Genomic DNA, 22,194 nt, shown 5'->3' with positions numbered 1-22,194 from the left:
GGAAATCTATTTTGCACTTTAGAGCTTCCCATAAAGGTTCAATGATGATTAGATTCTGTGATTTGGTCAGCCATGATAAGCTTTTCACTCTATCCTGGTGTTCATGAAACCAATCTTTAAATCGTTCAGCAGTAAGTATGGAAGCATTATGGTCTCGGCATACAAACTCGCCATGAGGGGGCAGCGCCTGCACAATAGGGTGCACCTGGTGTGATTATATAGAGCAATCAGAGTGCCTAATGTGTCCCATGAGATTGCTTCCCACACCGTTACAGATCCCCACCATGTTTAACAGCTGGCAGCAGACATTGTGGGCAGCGACACCCTGTGTCTTTTGCTTAGGATCAAATGTCTTTGTGCATCGGCCTTGGATGCAAACGCTTTCTGGGTCACGGAAGTGCCGACTCAGATCCGTTGTCATTTTTGATGCCGTACTTTTGTGTTGTTTAGCGATTGTCCTGATAATGTCTGTACCTGACATCGACCTTAAAACCGTTCCACTTTGCCAGTGTAGTGTGTCCACGTTTTGGCACATGCAGTTGTGATTTTTGAGACATTAAATATTTTAGAAGTTTTTGTTCCCGATTTATCTGTGATTTGAGTGCAAAGCTCACTGGAATTATGTGTTTGAAAATTCACATATCAAAATCATCATAAACCTACATTATAGTCATCCATCCATCCATTTTCCAAACCGCTTATCCTACTGGGTTGTGGGGGTTCCGGAGCCTATCCTGGAAGCAATGGGTACGAGGCAGGGAACAATCCAGGATGGGGGGCCAGCCCATCGCAGGGCACACTCACACACCATTCACTCACACATGCACATCTATGGGCAATTTAGCAACTCCAATTAGCCTCAGCATGTTTTTGGACTGTGGGGGGAAACCGGAGTACCCGGAGGAAACCCCACGACGACATGGGGAGAGCATGCAAACTCCACACACATGTGACCCAGGCGGAGACTCGAACCCGGGTCCCAGAGGTGTGAGGCAACAGTGCTAACCACTGCACCACCATGCCGCCCCATTGGAAATAACATACATTTAAATATATACATATTGTATGTGTCTTGTCAGCTTGCTAACATTTAATCTAAAAATGAAAAACTTGATTCCTGCTTGTATAACTAATATATATGTATATATAAATGAAATGTCACCATATAATTTCATTTTTGTCATTCCACCTGGGTAAAGATTTAGATTACCTAGAATTGACATACTTTATAGAGCTCTGGGTATTACCAGATCACTGTTTCACCCATTTCAGTGCCAAACATTGATTGGATACAGTTGTGTCTCTGTAACAAATTAGAATCACGCGTTGTGTTTTAATTAGCCACAACCAAAACATATTTCCCATGAGAATACTGTAAAAAGAACCTGTCTGCTGCACCAGTTCCCTGTGCCATTCCTTCACCTCACAGACGATTACTTAGTCTTGCATAAACAATTAATTGCAAAACAGATGATTTTGCCACTCCAGGCCATCACACTGAGAATTAAAAAAAAAACAAAAAACACACAATAGCAGGAAAAACGGTATCAGGAACCCGACACAAAGTGTCCTTCTCTTGTTTAATTCACAAACAGTTTTTTTATGACAATTCTCATCTAAATTGCAAGTGGAATAATACAAGCTCTGTTTATGATTTTAGACAGTAAAAAATGAGTTTATTAAAACATAGGTTCAACAACAAAAAACCAGCTGCAAGATTGCAGAACACATCTTATGTACCATAAAATTGATAAAGAAATCACTGTATCACCTACAGTGTTTAAAATCACAGCTTTTGCATTGCAATTTCAGTTATATTTATTTTATATTGTATCTATACTTTTATTATTATCTTTAATCATTTTTCCTATGCTGTATTCAAAGAAAGAAATATAGATGATGTTTGTTATGCTGATATATTTGAAGAAACTTAAGAATGCTGTTAATGAAACGTATTTAAAACAAACAATAGTAATTCACGCAAAAATTACACTAATGCAAAAACAGCGACAAACACGAATGCATAAAAACTCGTACAATCATTGTTCAGAATTTTGCTGAATTGTGCAGCTTAAAAACAACTTAAAAATAAAAGTAAAACAACCAAATAAATAGATAAATAATTTGACCTGCTCAACATAACATTCTGTTTTGACCCATATACATTTGCCATTTATGTCCATCCAATTTTTATTCCATTTATCCAGTGAAATTGCTTTTAAATGCATTTAATGTACTTTTAAACACTATTTAGCTGAATTTGTTTCATTATATATAACTGCGTTCTTTATTCATTTCCAACAATTGGAATTATGCAAATGGATCTTTTCAAACAATAAATAATAAAAAGGACTATTGGTTCAGGATCTTTTTGTTTGTTTGTTTCTTTTTAGTTCTAGAACTACTGGTTGATATTAACAGAGTATTTCAAAATAATTACGTAGCCTAGTCCAAGATGGACTATTTCAGTTTTTAGATTGTTTATAAAGTACAGATATGTAGACAAGAGACCAGGTATATAGACAAGTAGTAAATCAAAAACAAACTGGTTATTGAAGTAGCACTTCAGTAAAGAAAAATCCTTTAATAAAAGGACATTTAAGGACCATTTTATGACCTATAACAATATTGTTTACTTACAGTAAATTAAAAATTATATATATATATATTTAAATGCTGTAAAGCAATTAATGATAATGCAATTTGCTTTAAATGACCTTTTTAAGGAACTATAATGATTACATGTGCAAACAGAAGCTGAAATTTGCAGCCTGCAAACGTTTTCTATTTGAACAAGCCAGCTTTCTGCCAGCACTACAAATAAAATTACAAGAAAATGAATTAAGTCAGGATTAAGGTGAAAGGGACCCCTTCCTGTTTGGAATTGGAAAAATTTTAGATTCCATCCATTGATGATCAGAAACGTGCAATGCATTGTAGGCGTTGAATGAAATGCAGCAGTATCTGAAGGAAAAACTGAACACAGCAACTGTCATTTTTTAGTTAAGAAATATCTTTCTAGCAATGTATGAACAAAACGAATCTGTTAAAATTGCTATACGCTGGTCTGTTTTGTTGTTAAAATATTCAATTAATAACAAGCAAATTTAAAAGTTTGTACAAAATCCTCCCCCCTTTTAATAAAATCTCTCCATTTTACCCTCTGTGGGAATGGATATTCGAAGCATGCTTGGGGGGACTATGCAGCCTCCTTTCTCAGTACCAAAGTAGTTCTTGATTAATGCTCTCATTTCAGTGTAAGAAAAATATGTAATATTATTTGCAGGTTGGTTTTGAGGAAAATTCGTGAATTCTATTGTTAGCAGCACTTTTTTTTTTAGCTGTCCTCAAATCAGACTCCTAAACTGCTTGCAAATGAAATAGGTTTGTTGTATGCAAAATAAGTAGAACATTATCTTATGGTGACAAAAATGCTTAATGTTTTTCTACATTCAGAGATACCATTAGGTATGAAAAAGCAGATGGTTAAAGATGCACGCATCACCTGTGACTCAAGTTTTCGCTGTGCCTTCATCCAAGAACAGACAGTGGACATACGCAGCATTACCGATTTTCATTATCTAGCCAGATATAGTTATGGTGTCTAAGCAGAATCTCAGACAAGAGACAAGTGAACAATGAGCAACGAAAGTAAGGTTGCGTAGACTGAGGGAGTACATTCATTCACTTGACTGTGTCATTATGTAAGACTGAATTCCATTACCTCACCTTCGGTAAAGATGAATTGAGATGAAGAGCACATTTGTTGCATTCCCCTGTTTCCAAGTCCCAAAGACGATAAAAGACTGAATTGTTTTCCCATCTAGGAAACAGTCCTGATGTCCAACCCTGAATCCAGTTATACCCCTTTTCAGGACGTGATACACATCTGGCTTTCTTGTGTTTTCCCAATGCCCCAATTAAAAGTCTGAAAAGTCCATCTTCTTTATATTTGCCTCCAACTTTTTTGTTCATTCCATCTTCACTGCCACCCCCCACTGAAGTTACGTTGCGTAATATTTTCACAGCCCCATCTGATGCAAATCTTTTGGTTCAGTACCTTCTATCAAAATTGTGTACCTTCATTTGACAATATCAGTAATACATGCTATGTTGTTTGGATAGTCATTGTAAAATTCACTTATCTCCAGCTACATATAAATGAATTTTTAAAAAATCATTATTAAATTGCCACATATTGCTAAATACAATTTTTGTAAACCTGCAGTTTTTTTTTCTCCTGCAGCTTGAGTAATATAGTATATAATCTATGTACCCTTTTTCAACTAAATGAATTTATTACTACTATTACGAGTCCATTGGTAGCCTTTTCTTTCAACCAATTAGACAATTATTTTGTTATTTTTTTAAGGATAAAGTAGCCAAAAATATTTTTCATCTAGCAATTCTCCAAAGAGAATGCAAAACAAATATTGATTTTCAAGTCTAAACATTACAATCATAGTACCGATGAAAATTAAAACACAGGACAGTTATTGAGGTTCACATATCTGGATAGTTTCAAATAATCTATTCGGACTATCGCCATAATATATACGTTTAAGTGGTTCTTTGCATAGATTGTGAAGTAAAAGGTATTGGAAGAAATTCGCTACATTATGCCATTTGGCTGCGCTCCATTCTGAATTTAACCACATTTCCTAAATACTTGTCCTTTGATGTGAAATTTGTTTCCAGACCAAAGTACATTACACAGCATACCAAGGTAAACAGTCCTGCAAAATTTTGATACACTTCAGAATATCAAAATAAAATAAGGCAGGATCACATAGCTGGAAATAATTTTAAGATAAATGCTGAATCCTGAACTGAGTTTTTTAGTCAGTCATTTTAAAAGCTTTACTACTGCCTATTGACACACTCCTGTCACAGCACTGTCATTAATATGGAACTTTGAGCATCAACAAAATAGGCCCATGAAGCCATATGAGCACTGTATAACCTTGGTAAATAAATCACAATGGTTTCCCTTAAAATTCTACGCTGATCACCAAGGGGCATTCATATATGTAAAAGGGGCATTCATATATGTAAAATGTAGAAAAAAATTTTTTTGAAAAAAATCAGCTGGTGTAGTTATTTGTGTACTGCTCCAAAAATCATCGCTTTCAGCAGTAAAAACTTACCTTTCCAAACAGCCGATCTTCCATTTTAAAGCAATTCTTTAAAGTAACCTTCATAAAATTTCAAGAAATTGACATTGTCATTTGGTGACAAAAAACTGCAGATCTTGCTAATCAAAAGCATACCTAAGTTGACATTTTTTTGTAAACTCAATTATAAATATTAGTCCGATAATTTTCTCTGAGAGTGACGGTTAGTGTTGAATGTATGCATGTGATTGCTATAAACATGTCTGACTAAATTTATCTGTGATAAAATCTGCCAAACTCACTCTCACCCTGAACCCCCGGACAAAGTGACCTATTGTGTATCTTGTACAGACACTCCTCGCCTGGATATTGTGACATGGACTTTTTAAAATATGTGTTGCATGTAGTCATTTGCATGCCACTCAGCCAATATATGAATCAGTTGGTTAAAAAAATAGTATTAAAATGAGTTTTAGACACATTTAAGTGTATGATAAATTATAATTATTGCTAAGGGTTACTTATAGACAACTGATGTGGATTTATTTGTTTGGATTGAGCTCTCAGTCAGGGCACAGAGACATTCAACCCATCGACCTACATTTCCCATTTTTAAATCTGCTTTCGACGGGGATGATTCTGTGGATTAGTAGGATCTGAAGCACAAGCAGTTAAAATGCCACACATTACTCGATCCTATTTCCTGCAATGCTTTATTTCTATATTAATGAACAGTCTGGCATGTCTGGGTTATATTAATTTATAGTTTTGATCCATTATAAAGGCAAACTGTTAAGTTAATATAGCGATGTTTTCCTTAACTTACCTTTCATATCCATTACATTCAATATTTCACACTCTACAGTGATTTCTATTATCCTAATTTAGATGAATATTAAAACAATATTTATTGTCCTAATGAAGATGAACAGATTTCACTAATTTTATATTCCTTTTTTTAAATTCAATGAATATGAATAATTCTGTGAACACTTTTGGCCATCTCAGAATTTGTTTTCATTTTCTCACTGGAGGTAATGTAAACACCGACACCAATATATTTATTATCAACTATTAAGTAACCATTAACATTCAAAAATATTTTGTTTTTTTTTTTTTTTTTTGCAAAGAAAGTAACATCATGCAGTGTTACAAATGCTTCATTTATAAATTCCATATAATGTAAAATCATAAATGTAGGCAAATAATTAAATAATTTACCCCTAAACATTCATTGAACAGCATTGGTCTCATATTTTGCAACTTGTTTCTTTAGCTAGGTTTATATAGTTCTTTCAATAAACTGTAAGCAGTACCATACATGTACATGTAGTTTGTCTTTGGGATCCTAAAGACATATTCGGACAAGCGTAGTAAGAGGCTGCTTAGCACAGGATAAGGTAGATTGATTAGACACCCTGAGAATCCTTTTCTGCCTTTTAACTCTCATTCGTATTGTTTGAGCCTGGCCACAGGAGTAGAAGAGAATGGTTGCGTTTCATGAGGGAAGCAGGCAGGTTGGCATGCGATCAGCTCCTTGAGGCATGAATATACAGGAATGTTGGTGTAGTCAAATGTGTTAACGATGGAGAATGTTACATGGTGTAGCGGTTGTGACTGGGGATGTCTCAAGGAAGAAGGGAGGGATTTGGTGATAGTGTGGTTATGGACAATAGATAAGACTAAAATCAGACAATGACTTTTAGCTAATATCAGCAGGTTCCATTTATCAATGGAACCCAACAGCTTTTAGCTTGGACATAAAACCTATCCACTTGGGCCCCTTGCAGCATTTTCATACACGCACTCATTCACTCGATATGGCCCCCGTCCCCAGACTGAGCACATGGTTTCAGGCACGGACTTGCAATGTGTTACTTAGATGGGACTGAGTGTCGTAGGAGGGTGGAGAATAAGACAACAGAAGACAGGTGATGCTAAAATGAACATTTATAATGACTCTTATTGTCGGAAAATAATAATCCTTAAAAAACGATTTAATGTATATTACCACTAAAATGCCGACTTCACTGATAATCCACAAGTCAAGAACACACAACTCACTATTTTTTTTTTTTTTTACAAACACAATGGTACAATTACATTAAATATCCATTACTCATTTAGTCAGTTAATGAATGGTGTTAAAAGAAACCACTAATTTACTAAAAACAAAACAATGATTCACCTTTCCAGTCATTCCCTTTTTTGTAGTAGTAGTACTTGTTGTTGCTGTTGTCGTCACTTATTAATAGTTAGATTAAAATAAATAGCTCATGAAGTGTTAAAGAAATACGGCCGGCAGCATAAACGACCATTTGTTTGTGGAGGCTAAATTATAATTACCCAAGTTATTTTTACCTGCTATAGGGTCATAAATGCAAAACTGACTACCTCCAGGAGAGAGCAATACGTCATTTTTGGCACTTTTAACGCTTTCAGCCTTACAAAAGTTCATTTAGTTATCAAACAGTAAAGTGTATAAAGAATGTATGAACTCTCATTTCTATATTGCACAAAAGGTAGGAGCTATAATCATTTAATTGGGAAATATCTGATTACTGTCACTGAATGCCACAAACCAACTACACAGTGTAATAATATGGTTTGTTCTACAAGCTATCTATAAATTGAAAGCATACAACCATGTAAACATAAATGTGTCATTTAAAACCACTCATTTCCAAACATTCCACCTATCGAGATGATGTAATGCCTAATACACCTTGTATCTCACTGTAGCTCTATTCAAAAAGATAGCAGTAGCATTTGTAAACAGTGACTGCTTTAGTCATATTGTCCCTTTCTCAGTTCTCAGGAAACCTGCATTCATTTATGTGAAACATGTTTTACAGATATACACCACGTAACAATTGCTAATTAACTACCAGGAGAAGATTCAATAAGAATTGAGTGAGGAATGGAGACGAATCCCTTTGCATGTCAAAATTCCACAAAGCTGATTTTATGCTGCCGGCCACATTCTGTTGAACACGCTTCTCTTTACAGCTGAACAAAATCAGGACAAAAAATATTTACAATGAGGAAAAAAATGAAGGTGTGGAAAACATTTGTTTGGGTTTTTTGTTTTCTGTATTTTTGTTTTCTTTTTTTTATTTTCTTATCTCTGAGAATAGTCCAAATGACAAGAAACAAAAAAAATCCAATCAAATCAAACTAAAATTGCACAGTCTCAAAGAGGTGATGGAATGGGGATTTAAAATCCAAACAGTTTGATGAACATAGAAGGGAGGAAGAAGGTCAATAAAGTTCATGAGGGTGAAAGTTCAAAGTTCAGAAGACAGAAGATGGCTGCGCATCTGGCGTTTTCTACTCCTCACACCTTTTAATAATAAAGAAAAATTGTTTTTTGTTTTCCCCTTGAAATAAAATGGAGACTCAGGGTGAGGAGAGTGACAAGTGCCCTGAGCACAATGGCACACTATCAAGGATGTCCTGGAGGCTGAGGAGATGGAACAGAATTAGGAAAAGAAGTTTATGAGAGGTAGCCAGCCTTTAACGTGTTAATCCAGGTCTGCTTTTGATCTTTCTTTTGTATAATGTTGAGGCATCATGACTGACATCATGTTATGAAGGAACATGCTGGCTTCATGAGTGCGTCCGATGAATGTCCGACATACAGGAAAACTCAAAAAAGTTTGGAATGGTTTTTTTTTTTTTTTGGCACTCAGAAATCTGGGAGGAAGTAGGGGTTGGTGGAGAAGTCGGGGCAAAAGTGGGGGTAGTGGGTGAAAGTGGGGGCAGTGGAAGTGCAGGGAAAAGGGAGAGTAAACAAGATACATATGGATGGCATTTTGTTATAATTGGTCTAGGTTAGATAGCATAGTGTAAACAAAAACAGAAGCCTGAAAATGATATATAACAAATTCTATCTAACATTGCTGGTGTTTTGAGGGATCAAGCTCAACAACTGGATCTTAAAACATCAAGCGAAGGGGCGTGGAAAAGTAAAGCTTTCTAGAAACACAGACAACCAATAGCTACATTAGTGGTAAGTAAGCTTTTGGTTTGTGTTTTTTTCTTACTCCAAATACGAAGTCCAGCCCCCTCTTTATACAATAACAGCATGAATCTTGCCTCTCAAAGGCATGCAGACCAGATGATACCCAATAAAAAATGAAAACACAACAATCTATCGTAAAATGTAAGGAAAATACGTAAACCCCACCTCCCCATCTGTTTCGGCTGTCTGCTTTTCCTACTTTATTTTCACTTATTACTGGTAATAGACTGCAAACTGATTGAAGTGCTGTCATGCAGTTTTATGAATTCTTATGCCTAAGCGTCATTAAATGTAGAAATGTGATCTTTTAATCATTAATTTGGCACTTTTTTCATATATAGCCCCCTAAAGGACAAGTCTGTTGCTGTTATATTTCATATAAACCACATTGCAAAATTAAATTTACAAATGTAAATCCTTTGAAAAACAAATTCTTAACTACAAATTATAAACTCTGTTATTCCATATTTTGTAATTACATATACTCATGCATTGTCATTGTTTTTTTAAAAGATGGCTTGATTTCTCAATCCCTTTTCACCTCTGAAGCAAGTTACATGAGAAATCTGAACTACAGAACCATGATAATACTTACATAACATAAACAGCAACAAACTAATTACAGGAATAAAATGGTTTGTTCAAATGGAATGCAGTGCTGATCATTCTAAAAAGGAAGCGGCTAAACAGAATTTTGAAATGTCTGTGAATGAATAATGAGAAAGAAATTATTAGATGGAAAAACAAATCACATACATGCCTCTGCAGCATTAACCAAAGGTCCAAAAGGAGTGAGAAAATTGAGCGAGCTGAGCACCAGCTGTAAAACTCTTCTTAAAATTCGCTAACAGGAGACGGGGTATTTACGATAAAGGTATGACTTGCTGAACTTTAAAGTGCGTATTTATGTAAAAGAGGGTCATGTTCAGGGTGAATTAGAAATGGTAAAGAAACACACTCTGAAAGTGAACAGGGCCAGAGTCAATCTATGGCTGTTCACACAGAACACGACACACACGCCTTGAAATCATATCCAAAAACGATAACATGCTTTTGACCATGACTCTTTACAAGTTTATGTAAAATTGACTACATTCATTAATTAAAACTGGGTTTCAGTGGTTTAAAAGTATACTTTCAAACCCACATTATCTTTAGTTTAGTAAACAGCTATAGGAGAACCAAAACAAAACAGCAATTAGATCACACACGACATTTTAAAATAGCAAAGCAACCAGTGAACGATCAAATTTAAATTTGAATGATTTAAACACTACTTTCAGTATGCTTAAATAACTAGACCCTACATTTTGTGATAGCTTTGTAAGAAAAAAAAAATCCGGTTTAGTTGAATGTGTCTGACAAACTTGGTATAAGAAAATAATAATTTAAGAATGTAACAAATAAAAGTGCTATATCTTTGTTGACATGCAAAGATATGTATTTAAAATGAGCAACACATACCTCCTATTTTTATTATTTTTGTTACTTAGATTTTTTTTCCACGCATTATTCGATATCATGCAATACTGACGTGCAAAAAGGTTAACATCTAGCTTCACAAAATACATTTTTATAAGTTTAAAAGACTGTGTAAAGAAAACTAATAACTTATTCAGTCTTAGCTATGCTGATCCAACTAAACCTTTTTGAACAACAGCTGAATCCAAAACTAATCAAGGAGACAGTTTGAATCTTTCATTTTGCTAATTAATTCCCTTAGTTTGCAATCTTTAGCTCTTATGTTAGTTAAGGGGAAAGAAATCTCTCAACTAAACGACACTAAAACATATATTTTTTGTCAATTTTAAGCTATATTTTTCAATTTTTTTCATTTTTTTTATAAATGCAACACTACTTTTATATAAATCATAAATATGGTTTGTTTGGCACTTTTCATATTTAGTTGTTTCTATAAAAGTAACTTAATTTTGTCTAATGTTTAAATCACACATTTACATTTAAGAAGCTGTGAAGATCTACGTTGGCACGAGTTTATATTTTGTTAACATTATCTTATTAGTAATCAGTATTTATTACACATTATTTTAGTCTCTTGCAACTTCAACATCCTGCTGACGAACCAGGTGTTTATTTTGAGTTTTAGTACACGTCACAAATTAAATAGCAGCAGTTTCACAACTTAGGAAATAGTACGTATGTAAACCTATTCAACATCTAGGTAAATCCAAATAGCTCCTACAACAGACAGAGTAAAAAGACAAGACAGAACAACATGCTACGTATATTGCTTCCAGTACTCACATTTTTGTATTTCTACCTAAATTACAAAATAAAAAAAAATCTTTTGCCCCTTTATCAAGGGTTACCTCTATTATGACATAACAAGGATGCTATTAGTTCACTAGCTTTGCTGGCATCTTCTCCAAGTTTCCTATTTCATATTGTTCACATTAAGTTGTCACAGTTGTAGTTAAGTCTATATACAGTTTTCTTTTCATAACGCGTTTCCCCTCCTTTACCTATGCCTGCTTGAAAATGTAAATACTCGATGCGTTTTGTGGGCTTAGTTAAAAAAGGAGCTAAATTATGTCAGATAAAAAGTATGTTTAGCTTGGGTAACCGAACCTCAGTTTCCCATTTAAACTATGTTAAGAACACAAGCAGCATTACTTCCTCTAATTCTGGGATGAACGTTGTAAAGAATAATGACATTTGCATTATTCTCTCAAAAACCACCTCAGACATTTATTGACTGGTCTACTGTATTCTATTAAAAGTTATGACTTCCCCTGATTCCAGAAAAGATAGTGTGACTGCAAAATATCCAAACGTTTTGATGTGTAGAATATTAGTGCAACATATGTAACGACCTCAATGCATATTTTAAAAAAATCTGTAACCCAGAGTTTGGGCAAGATTTCCAATGGAAGATATTGGCTTTTAAGGATGAGTAGAGTACTTTCTGATGTTTACTAGAAATTACTTCGCAGCATATCTGAGCAGTCAGGTTAACAAACCGGTTAAACCAACAGCCTATTCACTCATACTTGTAATTCCACATGGTTTGACTTTCAGTAGGACAGAGTATAGTGACAAATTTCATGTGGTTGTCAAAAAACTCTCCCATATATTATCTTTTTAACCCAAATTAGGTTTCTATATTTTCTTTAGAATCCAGGCACTAATGCAGGTCCACTAAGCTGATCGGAGTTTATATGATAAATGAAAGTGTCAATAGTTTGTGGTCTGATTTATACTTATTTATCAAGCTTTCGATCATCTTAACATGTGAAATGCACTTAACCAGGCCTGGAGTACAGTTACATTTAAGAATCACCGCAGGAAGCTACCTTGGTCACACCTACTATACCACTGGATATTACCAGCAAATTGTTTTCATAACAGTTAAGTTTGGGAAAGGAGCTGTCCAGGTTCTGTGTACCTTCTACACTGGCACCTACGGCACAGTAAAGCTTTGGCCTTATGGGGGCAAGCAACATGCACTTCAACATCAGCAAAGTCTGTTCATGAAGAGATGTGAGGAGCAACTGGAGGGATGTCGTTTGACTGACATGTAAAAATGCAGTGTGTTAAGATGCGGGGTTGAGGGACGTGGATGGCTCTGGATTGCAGTGGAGAAGCCTCCTTACCAAGCTGTTGAAATATGTTATTATTATTGGCAATTTAAATATGAGTCTACGATTTTAAAATGCTGTTTTAATTAATGATATTTTTATCTATCGAATCGACGATATAATGTTACATCTTAGCCCTTAGGCCAATAAATAAAGCCTCAAACAAGCTAATGCTTCATATATAATGTGAATTTACAAAAAAGTGTCAATAGTTTTAGAGGAAATTCACACCAGGACGATATGTTGTTCCCGTCAATGTTTTCGTTCATACAGTAAGAGCAGAAGTAGAGTTCTGTCTATTTTACAGCCTCTCTGGCTCCATCTCTTCCATTTAGTCTTCCATAGTTGCTAATTTGTTGAGTATTTCTTGATTTCTGTGCTTAATTCTAAGATTATGATTTGAAGCTCCAAATGAAACTCTTGAAACTTTAAAGAAGGTCAATAAAATACCGGATCGGATTAAATTTTGAAGGTAGGGTGAAAGAGTGAAATCAACATTTCATGCTAATGCCCTTTTTTCTTGGCTTTTAGCTCACGTTAAAGAAAACTTAATGGAATACTAATGTAGTAGCACATATATCAGAGCAAAGCGCTTTATGGAATTTTTCTCACTGTTTCAACTTGGTATAAGAATAGAGAGCTACAGATTTACTACACAGTGAAGCTTTTCAGATATGTTTTCCCATTAAATCATGACTAAATTTCCATTCCCTGGATGAACGTATACACAGATAAGCTATGAACAATATCCTACAGCATATAACCCTCATCTCCTGGCTCCAAAGAATGGCACCCATACTTCACAGTGCATTAAGAAGAAATTCAGTGTACTTTGATTGTGAAAACATCTTTAGCAGCAAACGCTTAGCAGGGCAGTACTTATTTGCAAAGATAAACTTATAGGCGGGTCCTTGCCATTTGCCAGAGTAAAAAAAAATATATATATACATTGACGGCTTTTTTGAACTGACATCTGAATGAATTACAGGTAATTGTTGCATGTTAATTTAAGACCTAATTAGTTTAATCAATATAATGCATAAATATTGGTATATAGGAACTGGCAAGTTGCATGGACCCTTCTATACTTCAAGAAAAGGCGAAGTTCTCACAAGAAGTAACTACCATAATACCTCTAGTACAGTGTTTTCCATCCCGGTCCTCAGGGACCCACAGTCAGACCATGTTTTTGCTCCCTCTTTATGCAAAGCTCGGAGGAAGCAAAAACATGGAGTGTCTGCAGGTCCCCAAGGACCAGATTGGGAAAAACAGCTCTAGTGTGCTAAGTGCCACGCCCTCTAGCTTTCAGTGCCTTTTGCTGTCACACACAGTAGGGCTGCATTCATACTGTATCTTGAATGTAGTTTGGGCAAAGAGCAATTAAGCTCAGAGGTAATTGAATTTAGATAAACTGGAAGTGGGGTATATAATTTCAGGATAATTTAAGGGTTTGTAACACCAGTATTGTGCACTCCATGTGCTCAGGTATATGAAGGCAGCACTAAAGTTTGAGTTAGAACTAAAGTTCATTTGATCTCCTTCAACCTGTCTTACAAACTTTCAGTTTACAGATAAAATGGGGAGTACGGAGAATCCAAAGTGGTTTCATTTCAGGTTTAAGCGTAGATATGTTTGATTTGTCATCATAGCACCGAAACAGAATTTTAAACTTAAACAACTCAGTTTGTGTGTTGTGTGTATGCATGCCTGTTGCTGAATACAAGTCATTTCAAACTGGATATCTGATCTAACACTTTGATCCTTCATTAACTGATGGTGCTGAAAATGCACTTCCCACTGGGTTTTAAATTAGACATATATTACACTGTTTAACAGACTATTAAATCCACTTAAATAATTAAAAAAGAAACTAAATTAAAAATATAGCATTTACATTCATGTCAACCTGATTTCTCAGATTAAAAAATTAAAATACCACAATCTTAATGAATGAAATTATATTAATAAATAATGATGATGGAAATGACAATAATAATTATGATAGCAAAAATAGTAGTAAAACCAGAATTCGGACCCTGTTGAGAAAATGCCACGAAAATCTACGTGCTCTAGTACTAGAGGCAGGATTCCGAATCCACTAGAAACGTGTGTGTGTGTGTGTGTGCATGTCGTAGTGTCTTCAATGAATCAGATTTTTGTTATGCAAACAATAAGAGCTGGATATGCCTATTTAAATCAGAATCCTGAAGACGTAGCTAAAAGGACTTTTCGTCTGAGCCATTAGCATTTCTACATCGCACCTCCTTCTTCGTAAGCTGAGGGCAGGTGGGCGAGATGCACGAGGGTGATCACTGACTAGTGGGATTGCCCCTTAGATCTCAGGCATTTGTCTGCAGGCTCAAAACCCTCAAAGAGGGCGGGGACATGGGAGGGGAGGACTAAGCCTAAAGGCAAAATTGGAAAAAAAAAACCCGTGAGCTACGAAAGTGATGGTGCGTGTTTGAATTGAGTGATGATAGTTTTCCCGTCATCCAGTGGAAGAAAAAAAACAACTAAAAAAATATCCCAAAGATCAGGATTTGAGTAATAAAATCATATTTACATTTTACACATTTTCTTGGTTTTTCTTGGACAGTTATATCCTTCTTGTAGGTAGGTTTGTTTTGCCTTATCCTTTGTTTAAATACTGGAAAAAATGGTTCCTTTCTGCTTTCTTGATTTCCTTCCTCTTTCTTTACCCTAACCCCCCTGGGCCCACCTTACTGCTTTTCCTCCACTCTCCCTTTAGCCCACCTTCTGTGGATTAGTGGCTCGCACGCCCTGCTCGTATGTGATCCGCTGGCTGATGAGATACTGAGCGGCCTGTGTGGCAGCAGGTGAGCCAGTGATAGTGACTTTACGGTTCCGGGTGCCGGGGATGAACTCGCCCTTTTTGGAAATTTGGATTCGGGCTCCTGTTAGCTCCTGGTACTCCACAAGTGTCTTCCCACCCTTACCCAGGATGGCACCAACCAGGTTCTCAGGGACGGCAATTTCCACCACGTCCTTAGCTCCTTCAGCTAGCTTCTCGGTAGCCAGGAGGGAGCTAGCGACCAGCGGCGAGGCGGCACTCAGATACCCATTGGTGGCCCCCGTGGCAGCCGCAAGGGATCCTAGCGTAAAGCCACCCAAGGTGGTGGCGGGGTGGCCGGCACTGGTAGAGGCATCACTAGCATAGGAGGCCAAGAGGTTAGCGGCGGCAGCTGCAGCAGGATTAGCACTAGCCGCCACGGCAGCTAAGACCCCAGAAGCAGCGGCCGGGTTGAGCCCCAGGCCCAAAGAGTTGGTGTTATATCCATAACTGGCCAATGTATTAAGAGCAGATGTAATGGCCAGGAGGTCATTACCTGAGAAGCTGGACATGGTGGTGGGAAAGGGTCCAACACCAGCCAAGCTGGCTTGGCCAAGAAGGCTCGAGGCAGTAGCAGCCGCGGCTGCTGCGGCCGCGGGCATTACCTCCGCCGAGTTGGCATATGGTGAACCGGTAGGATTGGAGTTGGCAACCGGGCCAGAAATATTAGAGTAGCTAATGTTGAGACAGCTGCTGCTTTGGGGGTCCTCTTGAATCTTTTGCACAATGATTTCCACTGCTTTGCGATTCTGCTCTGGCTCCCCACTGATAGTCACCACACGTTCCTGCAGGTTGATGCCCTCTGGTTTTTGGGAGAGCTGGACCCAGGCGCCTGATTGCTCCATCACGGCTTTAACCGTAGCCCCTCCCTTTCCGATGATGAGCCCCGCAGTGCTGTTGGGCACAATCAGCTTGGCCTGCAATCGACAGAGAGAGAGAAGAAGGTTTAGCTGATGTTAATGAATGATAAATTCTTTAGGTTTTATATTATTACTAATCCTATTGCATCAATCAAGATATATTTTGGGTTTAGTGTGAACCTTTCTTAATAACCTTCTTGAAAATGCCCTGTATTTCCGCATTTCCTATATAGCTTATGTGAATATTTGACCTTTTCTTTGTCCTTGAAACACCTTACTTGAAAACTAAATTAATGTGCATTCCTTATTTAGTACTGTCTGTTTCCTACTCCCGTCAAATAGCTTGAATATTAAAAAAAAAAAAAACAGTCAAATAGAAAATGTTTCATAATTTAAGATGAAACGAGGAGAAAAGGTAAACGAGTGCAGTCACAAACAAGTATTTTTATTTTTTCAAAAACGTTAGGGAGAAGAAAAAGAAGGAAACGAAATGAAGTAAAAACCGAATAATTGGGTACAACGGGCCTCATTTAGAAGCATCCACTCCCAGGGGTCAAAGTTGCCATGGAAACCTAGCTCCAGCTTTCAAGAGGGGTGAATGAAAATGTATGGCAACCCCCACTGCCTTACATACAAATGCACAACACCTCAGCTCTTACTCTTAATACAGACATTCTCTCTCTCTCTCTCTCTCTCTCTCTCACACACACACACACACACCCATTAACACAATCCCCCCGTTTTCCATTTTAAAATGCTGGTGGTAAGGAAGAGACACAGCCACTAATCACAAAATAAAGCATTTAGTACAGTTTTTAAACTCCTTTTACAATTGCTGTCACGGTGGAAATATAGGTAAAATAGTAAAATGGTCAATGGAAAAAAGGACAAAGCTGCTCCTAAAATCAGCTGACAAAGGAAATGCAGGCAGGAATAACAAAGCTGGCTGAGAGCAGAGGGCTGCAGACTGAATAGCTTTCATGATATGCCCTCCAATCTCGCAACTTAGATGAAGTCCAAAGGCACCTGCATGTTTCTATATGCATCTATCTGTGTGCATTCTACACTATTCCCTGGGAACCAGTAATGGTTACCTTTCTTAACCCTGAAATGAAAATGAACTTGCTACAACTCCAATGTTCTGCTATTTCGTTATGTTTTTGTCATGACCTTACGTGTTTTGTGATGCTACGCATAAAAGTAAAATATGCTAAAGACTATTAAAAATGGGTAATGCAGGAGAGAAAGCTTTTTTTTTTTTTTTTTTGTAGTACTGTGGAACCAATGGAGAGCTCTGATTCTGTCTTGGTAGAATTCTACAGCCAATCACGAAAGAGCCACAAAATAATGCATAGAATTAAACATAGCAGGAAATTTTTTTCATAAACTTGACTTTTTGTTTTAAGATATAGGTGAAAATCCCAAAGGTATAATGCAGAACAGAATCATGTATTAATCCTGTTGTCTGCGTCATTTATGTTACTTAGAATATTCTTAGGTAGAGACAACACAAATGGCCTATAATAAGGGCTCTTTTAGATTCTCATGGTTTGTAGTTTGAATATGTTAAATGTGACAAGGACAAGGTTGTAGTGTCACAACAAATGACTGCAGTGATGCTACAGTTATCTCTTTTTTATCCTACGTTTTTTTTTAATTGTCATGCGGATATTGTGTTCTTGTCTATGCCAGCAGGACTCATTTCATTCTGATGCAATCCTGAGTTACAGCTGAAATTTTTGCAGCAAGAAGAGTACTTCTGGCTACAGATGCTGATTAAATTTACACTCCCTGGTGGTGCAGAAAAAGCTGCATTGACTAATACATAGTAATTCTGCTGAATGCATCTGAGTCAAAGACCCCACCCCCACCCGAAAAAAAGAAAAAATGCTGATGTGTCATCAGTCATCTTAGACAGGTAATTCAAGAGGGGGTGTGGGTGTAAATGGCGAGGGGGGGAATGTCAGACACTCTGTGTTAGAGTACAAGTCAGTTTTAAGAAAAAAGAATAGATGTTATATAGGATATTCGTAATAGTTTATGCATTATCACTGGGTATAGCAATTGTTGTTTTTGGTGGAAGCAGGTCTGTAAGATTTGGCCAGGGTCCGACAGTGAACAGAATCACGTGACAGGGAGGGGAGAAATAAATTAGGGGTTTATTGGGAGGGAGGTAACGAGGCAGGTGTCAAGCCAGACATCACAGCTGGGTGTGTTTACTAGAGGTGAGAGAGAACATAACTCAGTCTCTCATAATTATTGGGACTAAGATGCAGAAGAATTGAGTAAATGTGCTCCCAACTCCAGATAATCATACCACCGCCATCAATGTAATATTAAGTCACCGGAATCCAAATAACTAAGTAACAATAATGTGTTGGAAAAATGAACCCCAAAGAAGCTAAATTTTAAAGCACAGCCTTTGTGTTTTCTGTAGGATTTAATATCAGTTTTTAGTTATAACTGAAGTGACAGTCCTCCCATTCATACTCAATTGTATTAATGTTTTCATTTAATCAGCTATGTAAACTGATTGTGGGTATTAATTTCTTTACTCACCAACTTGTATGTAGCATGTTTGTAAAAAAAAAAAAAACTGCTTGCCTGTCAATAAACAGCAAATTATCATATTTAAAAAAATTCAAAAATGCCTTGGTTGCAAACAATCATTTCCAAAAAGAGTTTTTTCAATGTTCAGTCTTGTTTTACATTGTTTTTGTTCAATAACCAATACTATAATGCCATACAATATAAATATAAATTCACAGAAAACAGAAATTTATAATTAAAAAAATCATTTTATGAACTGAGAACTGACACATTTAAGCCCAAGTGGTCCAATTTGATGGCGATAACTGCAAAGTCAATTGATAATAACAGGATGAATTATTTACAATAGATGTCAAAAAAGTCTACAGATACGAAGTAGAACAGAAATCACCCACTGGGTACCTTCGGCTTTAATAACTAGTTGTGTAACAGAACACGCCTGTTATAATTATGATTACCTAATTTCTGGGGTATTCTGCAAAGAAAATTCTGTTTTCTTTTCAACTAGTGGAAGTCCCCTACAATTCCTCTCATTTCTTGTTAAAACAAAACAAACAAAATTCTTCTTTTTATTCTTTAATTGTCAGGAGAATACCTTGGCAGTGTATTTGCATGTCCTGATTTTTTAAAAATTCTCATGATGACTTAGAAGCTGCAAAGTACCGTACGTTCATTTATATGAACAGCTGAGAAGATTTCAACTGTAAGGCAGACAGGCAATTTCTGGCACTTTATCGTGTATACCAGTAACAACAACTTGACATACAAAACCCAAAACCTTAAACGCAAACCCTTTAACAAGTACGGTGAGTAATAAATCCACAGAAACCATCCATGCAGGTTTCAATTATTCAGTTAACTGCAAAATGATCGAAGTAACAATCTAGTTGCAGAATACCTTGATGACACTGGAATATGCTTGGAGACGGCCTAACTGCAATCCCACTGGGGCGAACACTGTTTGCTAGTAGTAGGTTGTTAACGGCCACAGTTAAAGAAGCACAAGAACGGCTTCTGTCACGTAGGATCCGTTCTGTTTGAATTTTTGCTGGTAATGCTTGATTTCATTATCTTCTGGACGTTCACAGAGAGAAAGAGAACGCCCATACACAGCGGCCTCAATCGTACGGATCCCTAACCTTTCATTTTGCACAGGCAGTAGCATTGGTTGGCCCTAACTCTTTATATAGAACAATGCGCTACTTTTGGAATGGCCCAGTTGGTAGAGTCCTTAAAGAATGGCTTTAGAATTCCTCCCACTCTAACTGATATCCTTTCAGGAGAAGGAGTGAAATACTTCAAATAATGAATAAATAATAATAATTACTTTTCATGCAGACATGCGTCTTACTATAATGTCACTTAAACGTTTTTCAGTCAGTGGGTAATTTCTATTCTACTTTATATCTGTAGACTTTTATTTTTATTTACTCATTTACAGAATTCTTCCCAAAATTCATGAAAAACTTAAGGATTACACTCTGTAAAATCAAAATGACCCAAAGGGATTTTTATGTTATGACTTATATGACTGTTGTCCAAAAATCTAAATATCACATATATGGCGAGAATGATTTTGTTTTGAGCCATACTTTAAATATAAATAATATTTTATGACTTCTGCAGAGAATTAAACTCTAACCCCAAACACTCTTCTGACTGCATGAAAACTTTTGTTTTACATCAATGCTGTTAAGAATTTTAGAAAAATCTTTTAAGGCTGTGACTAAAAAGCTGCAGGATACGGCCACTCTGGGATCAGGGTTGCCTACCCCTGGTTTAGAGCACACCAGTGCAAGTTACATCAAATAATGCTATTTTCTGGACTAAGACAGAGGTAGACATGAACACAACACAAAGACGGCAGATTCACAAATCTATCATAATTGACACACTTCCCCCCCTCTTCTGACAAATTGTAGATTTCATTCTAGCAGTGTTTTAATCATACTAATGTATTAAATGGTTTTGAACAGCACCTAATCAAATAAAATGTGCTCTGTTCTCAGTTTCCTTATTAGAATTCCAGCAGCAGCATAATGAATGAGATTCAGCTGTCTGATTGTCTTTCTAGGATGGCCAGAGAACAGACCAGTGCACTAGTCCACCCTGCTGGACATGAAGTAGGTTGGCCAGAGAACAGACCAGTGCACTAGTCCACCCTGCTGGACATGAAGTAGGTTGGCCAGAGAACAGACCAGTGCACTAGTCCACCCTGCTGGACATGAAGTAGGTTGGCCAGAGAACAGACCAGTGCACTAGTCCACCCTGCTGGACATGAAGTAGGTTGGCCAGAGAACAGACCAGTGCACTAGTCCACCCTGCTGGACATGAAGTAGGTTGGCCAGAGAACAGACCAGTGCACTAGTCCACCCTGCTGGACATGAACTAGGTTGGCCAGAGAACAGACCAGTGCACTAGTCCACCCTGCTGGACATGAAGTAGGTTGGCCAGAGAACAGACCAGTGCACTAGTCCACCCTGCTGGACATGAAGTAGGTTGGCCAGAGAACAGACCAGTGCACTAGTCCACCCTGCTGGACATGAAGTAGGTTGGCCAGAGAACAGACCACTGCACTAGTCCACCCTGCTGGACATGAAGTAGGTTGGCCAGAGAACAGACCAGTGCACTAATCCACCCTGCTGGACATGAAGTAGGTTGGCTAGAGAACAGACCAGTGCACTAGTCCACCCTGCTGGACATGAAGTAGGTTGGCCAGAGAACAGACCAGTGCACTAGTCCACCCTTTTTAACATAACTTTTTAAGCTCATAAGCTGAAAAAAGGCTAATTAGGTTATAATCCTAATGTTTTTTGCTAAACATAAGATCTGAATCCATTAATCCATTACACTTATGGTTTCTAACCTTTTGACTTCCGCAGATGTATTTATGCATGCAAAAATTTCACAGACTGGTCAAATGGTGGGGGGTGGGGTTGTGCCCGGGCAGAATGATCAGAGATCTCACAAGTTTAACCATTTCCTTTTCTGTCCAATGCAAAAATAACATGCAAATATGAGGGGTTGTTTAAAAATTAAGATATATAGTTCATTTCCAGAAATTAACCAACCCATCTGCAAACCTCTGGTGGAATACTGACCACAGACTGGATGGGAACCCCTAAATTACAGCACCAAGATTTCTTACTTGGTTTTTAGCATTTAGAGAGTAATAACGTCAGTGTTGCCAAACAGA

At 37.0% G+C, this 22,194-nt stretch overlaps 1 protein-coding gene across 1 annotated transcript in view; it reads right to left on the bottom strand.

Moving 5' to 3' along the window:
- Positions 1-1,647: 1,647 nt before the first annotated feature.
- The window catches only part of nova2 (NOVA alternative splicing regulator 2), a 50,237-nt gene continuing 29,690 nt past the window's right edge, over positions 1,648-22,194 (bottom strand). Inside the window, exon 4 of the mRNA XM_048980769.1 lies at positions 1,648-16,505. Within this exon, the coding sequence (XP_048836726.1) occupies positions 15,483-16,505 (1,023 nt within the window). The 3' untranslated portion in view covers positions 1,648-15,482. The remainder of the gene's footprint in view (positions 16,506-22,194) is intronic.

This window comes from Brienomyrus brachyistius, chromosome 17, assembly GCF_023856365.1.
Source record: "Brienomyrus brachyistius isolate T26 chromosome 17, BBRACH_0.4, whole genome shotgun sequence".
In the NCBI taxonomy this organism is placed as follows: domain Eukaryota; kingdom Metazoa; phylum Chordata; class Actinopteri; order Osteoglossiformes; family Mormyridae; genus Brienomyrus; species Brienomyrus brachyistius.
The sequence above is the reverse complement of the archived record's forward strand: the minus strand, read 5'-3'. Positions and strand labels throughout refer to the sequence as shown.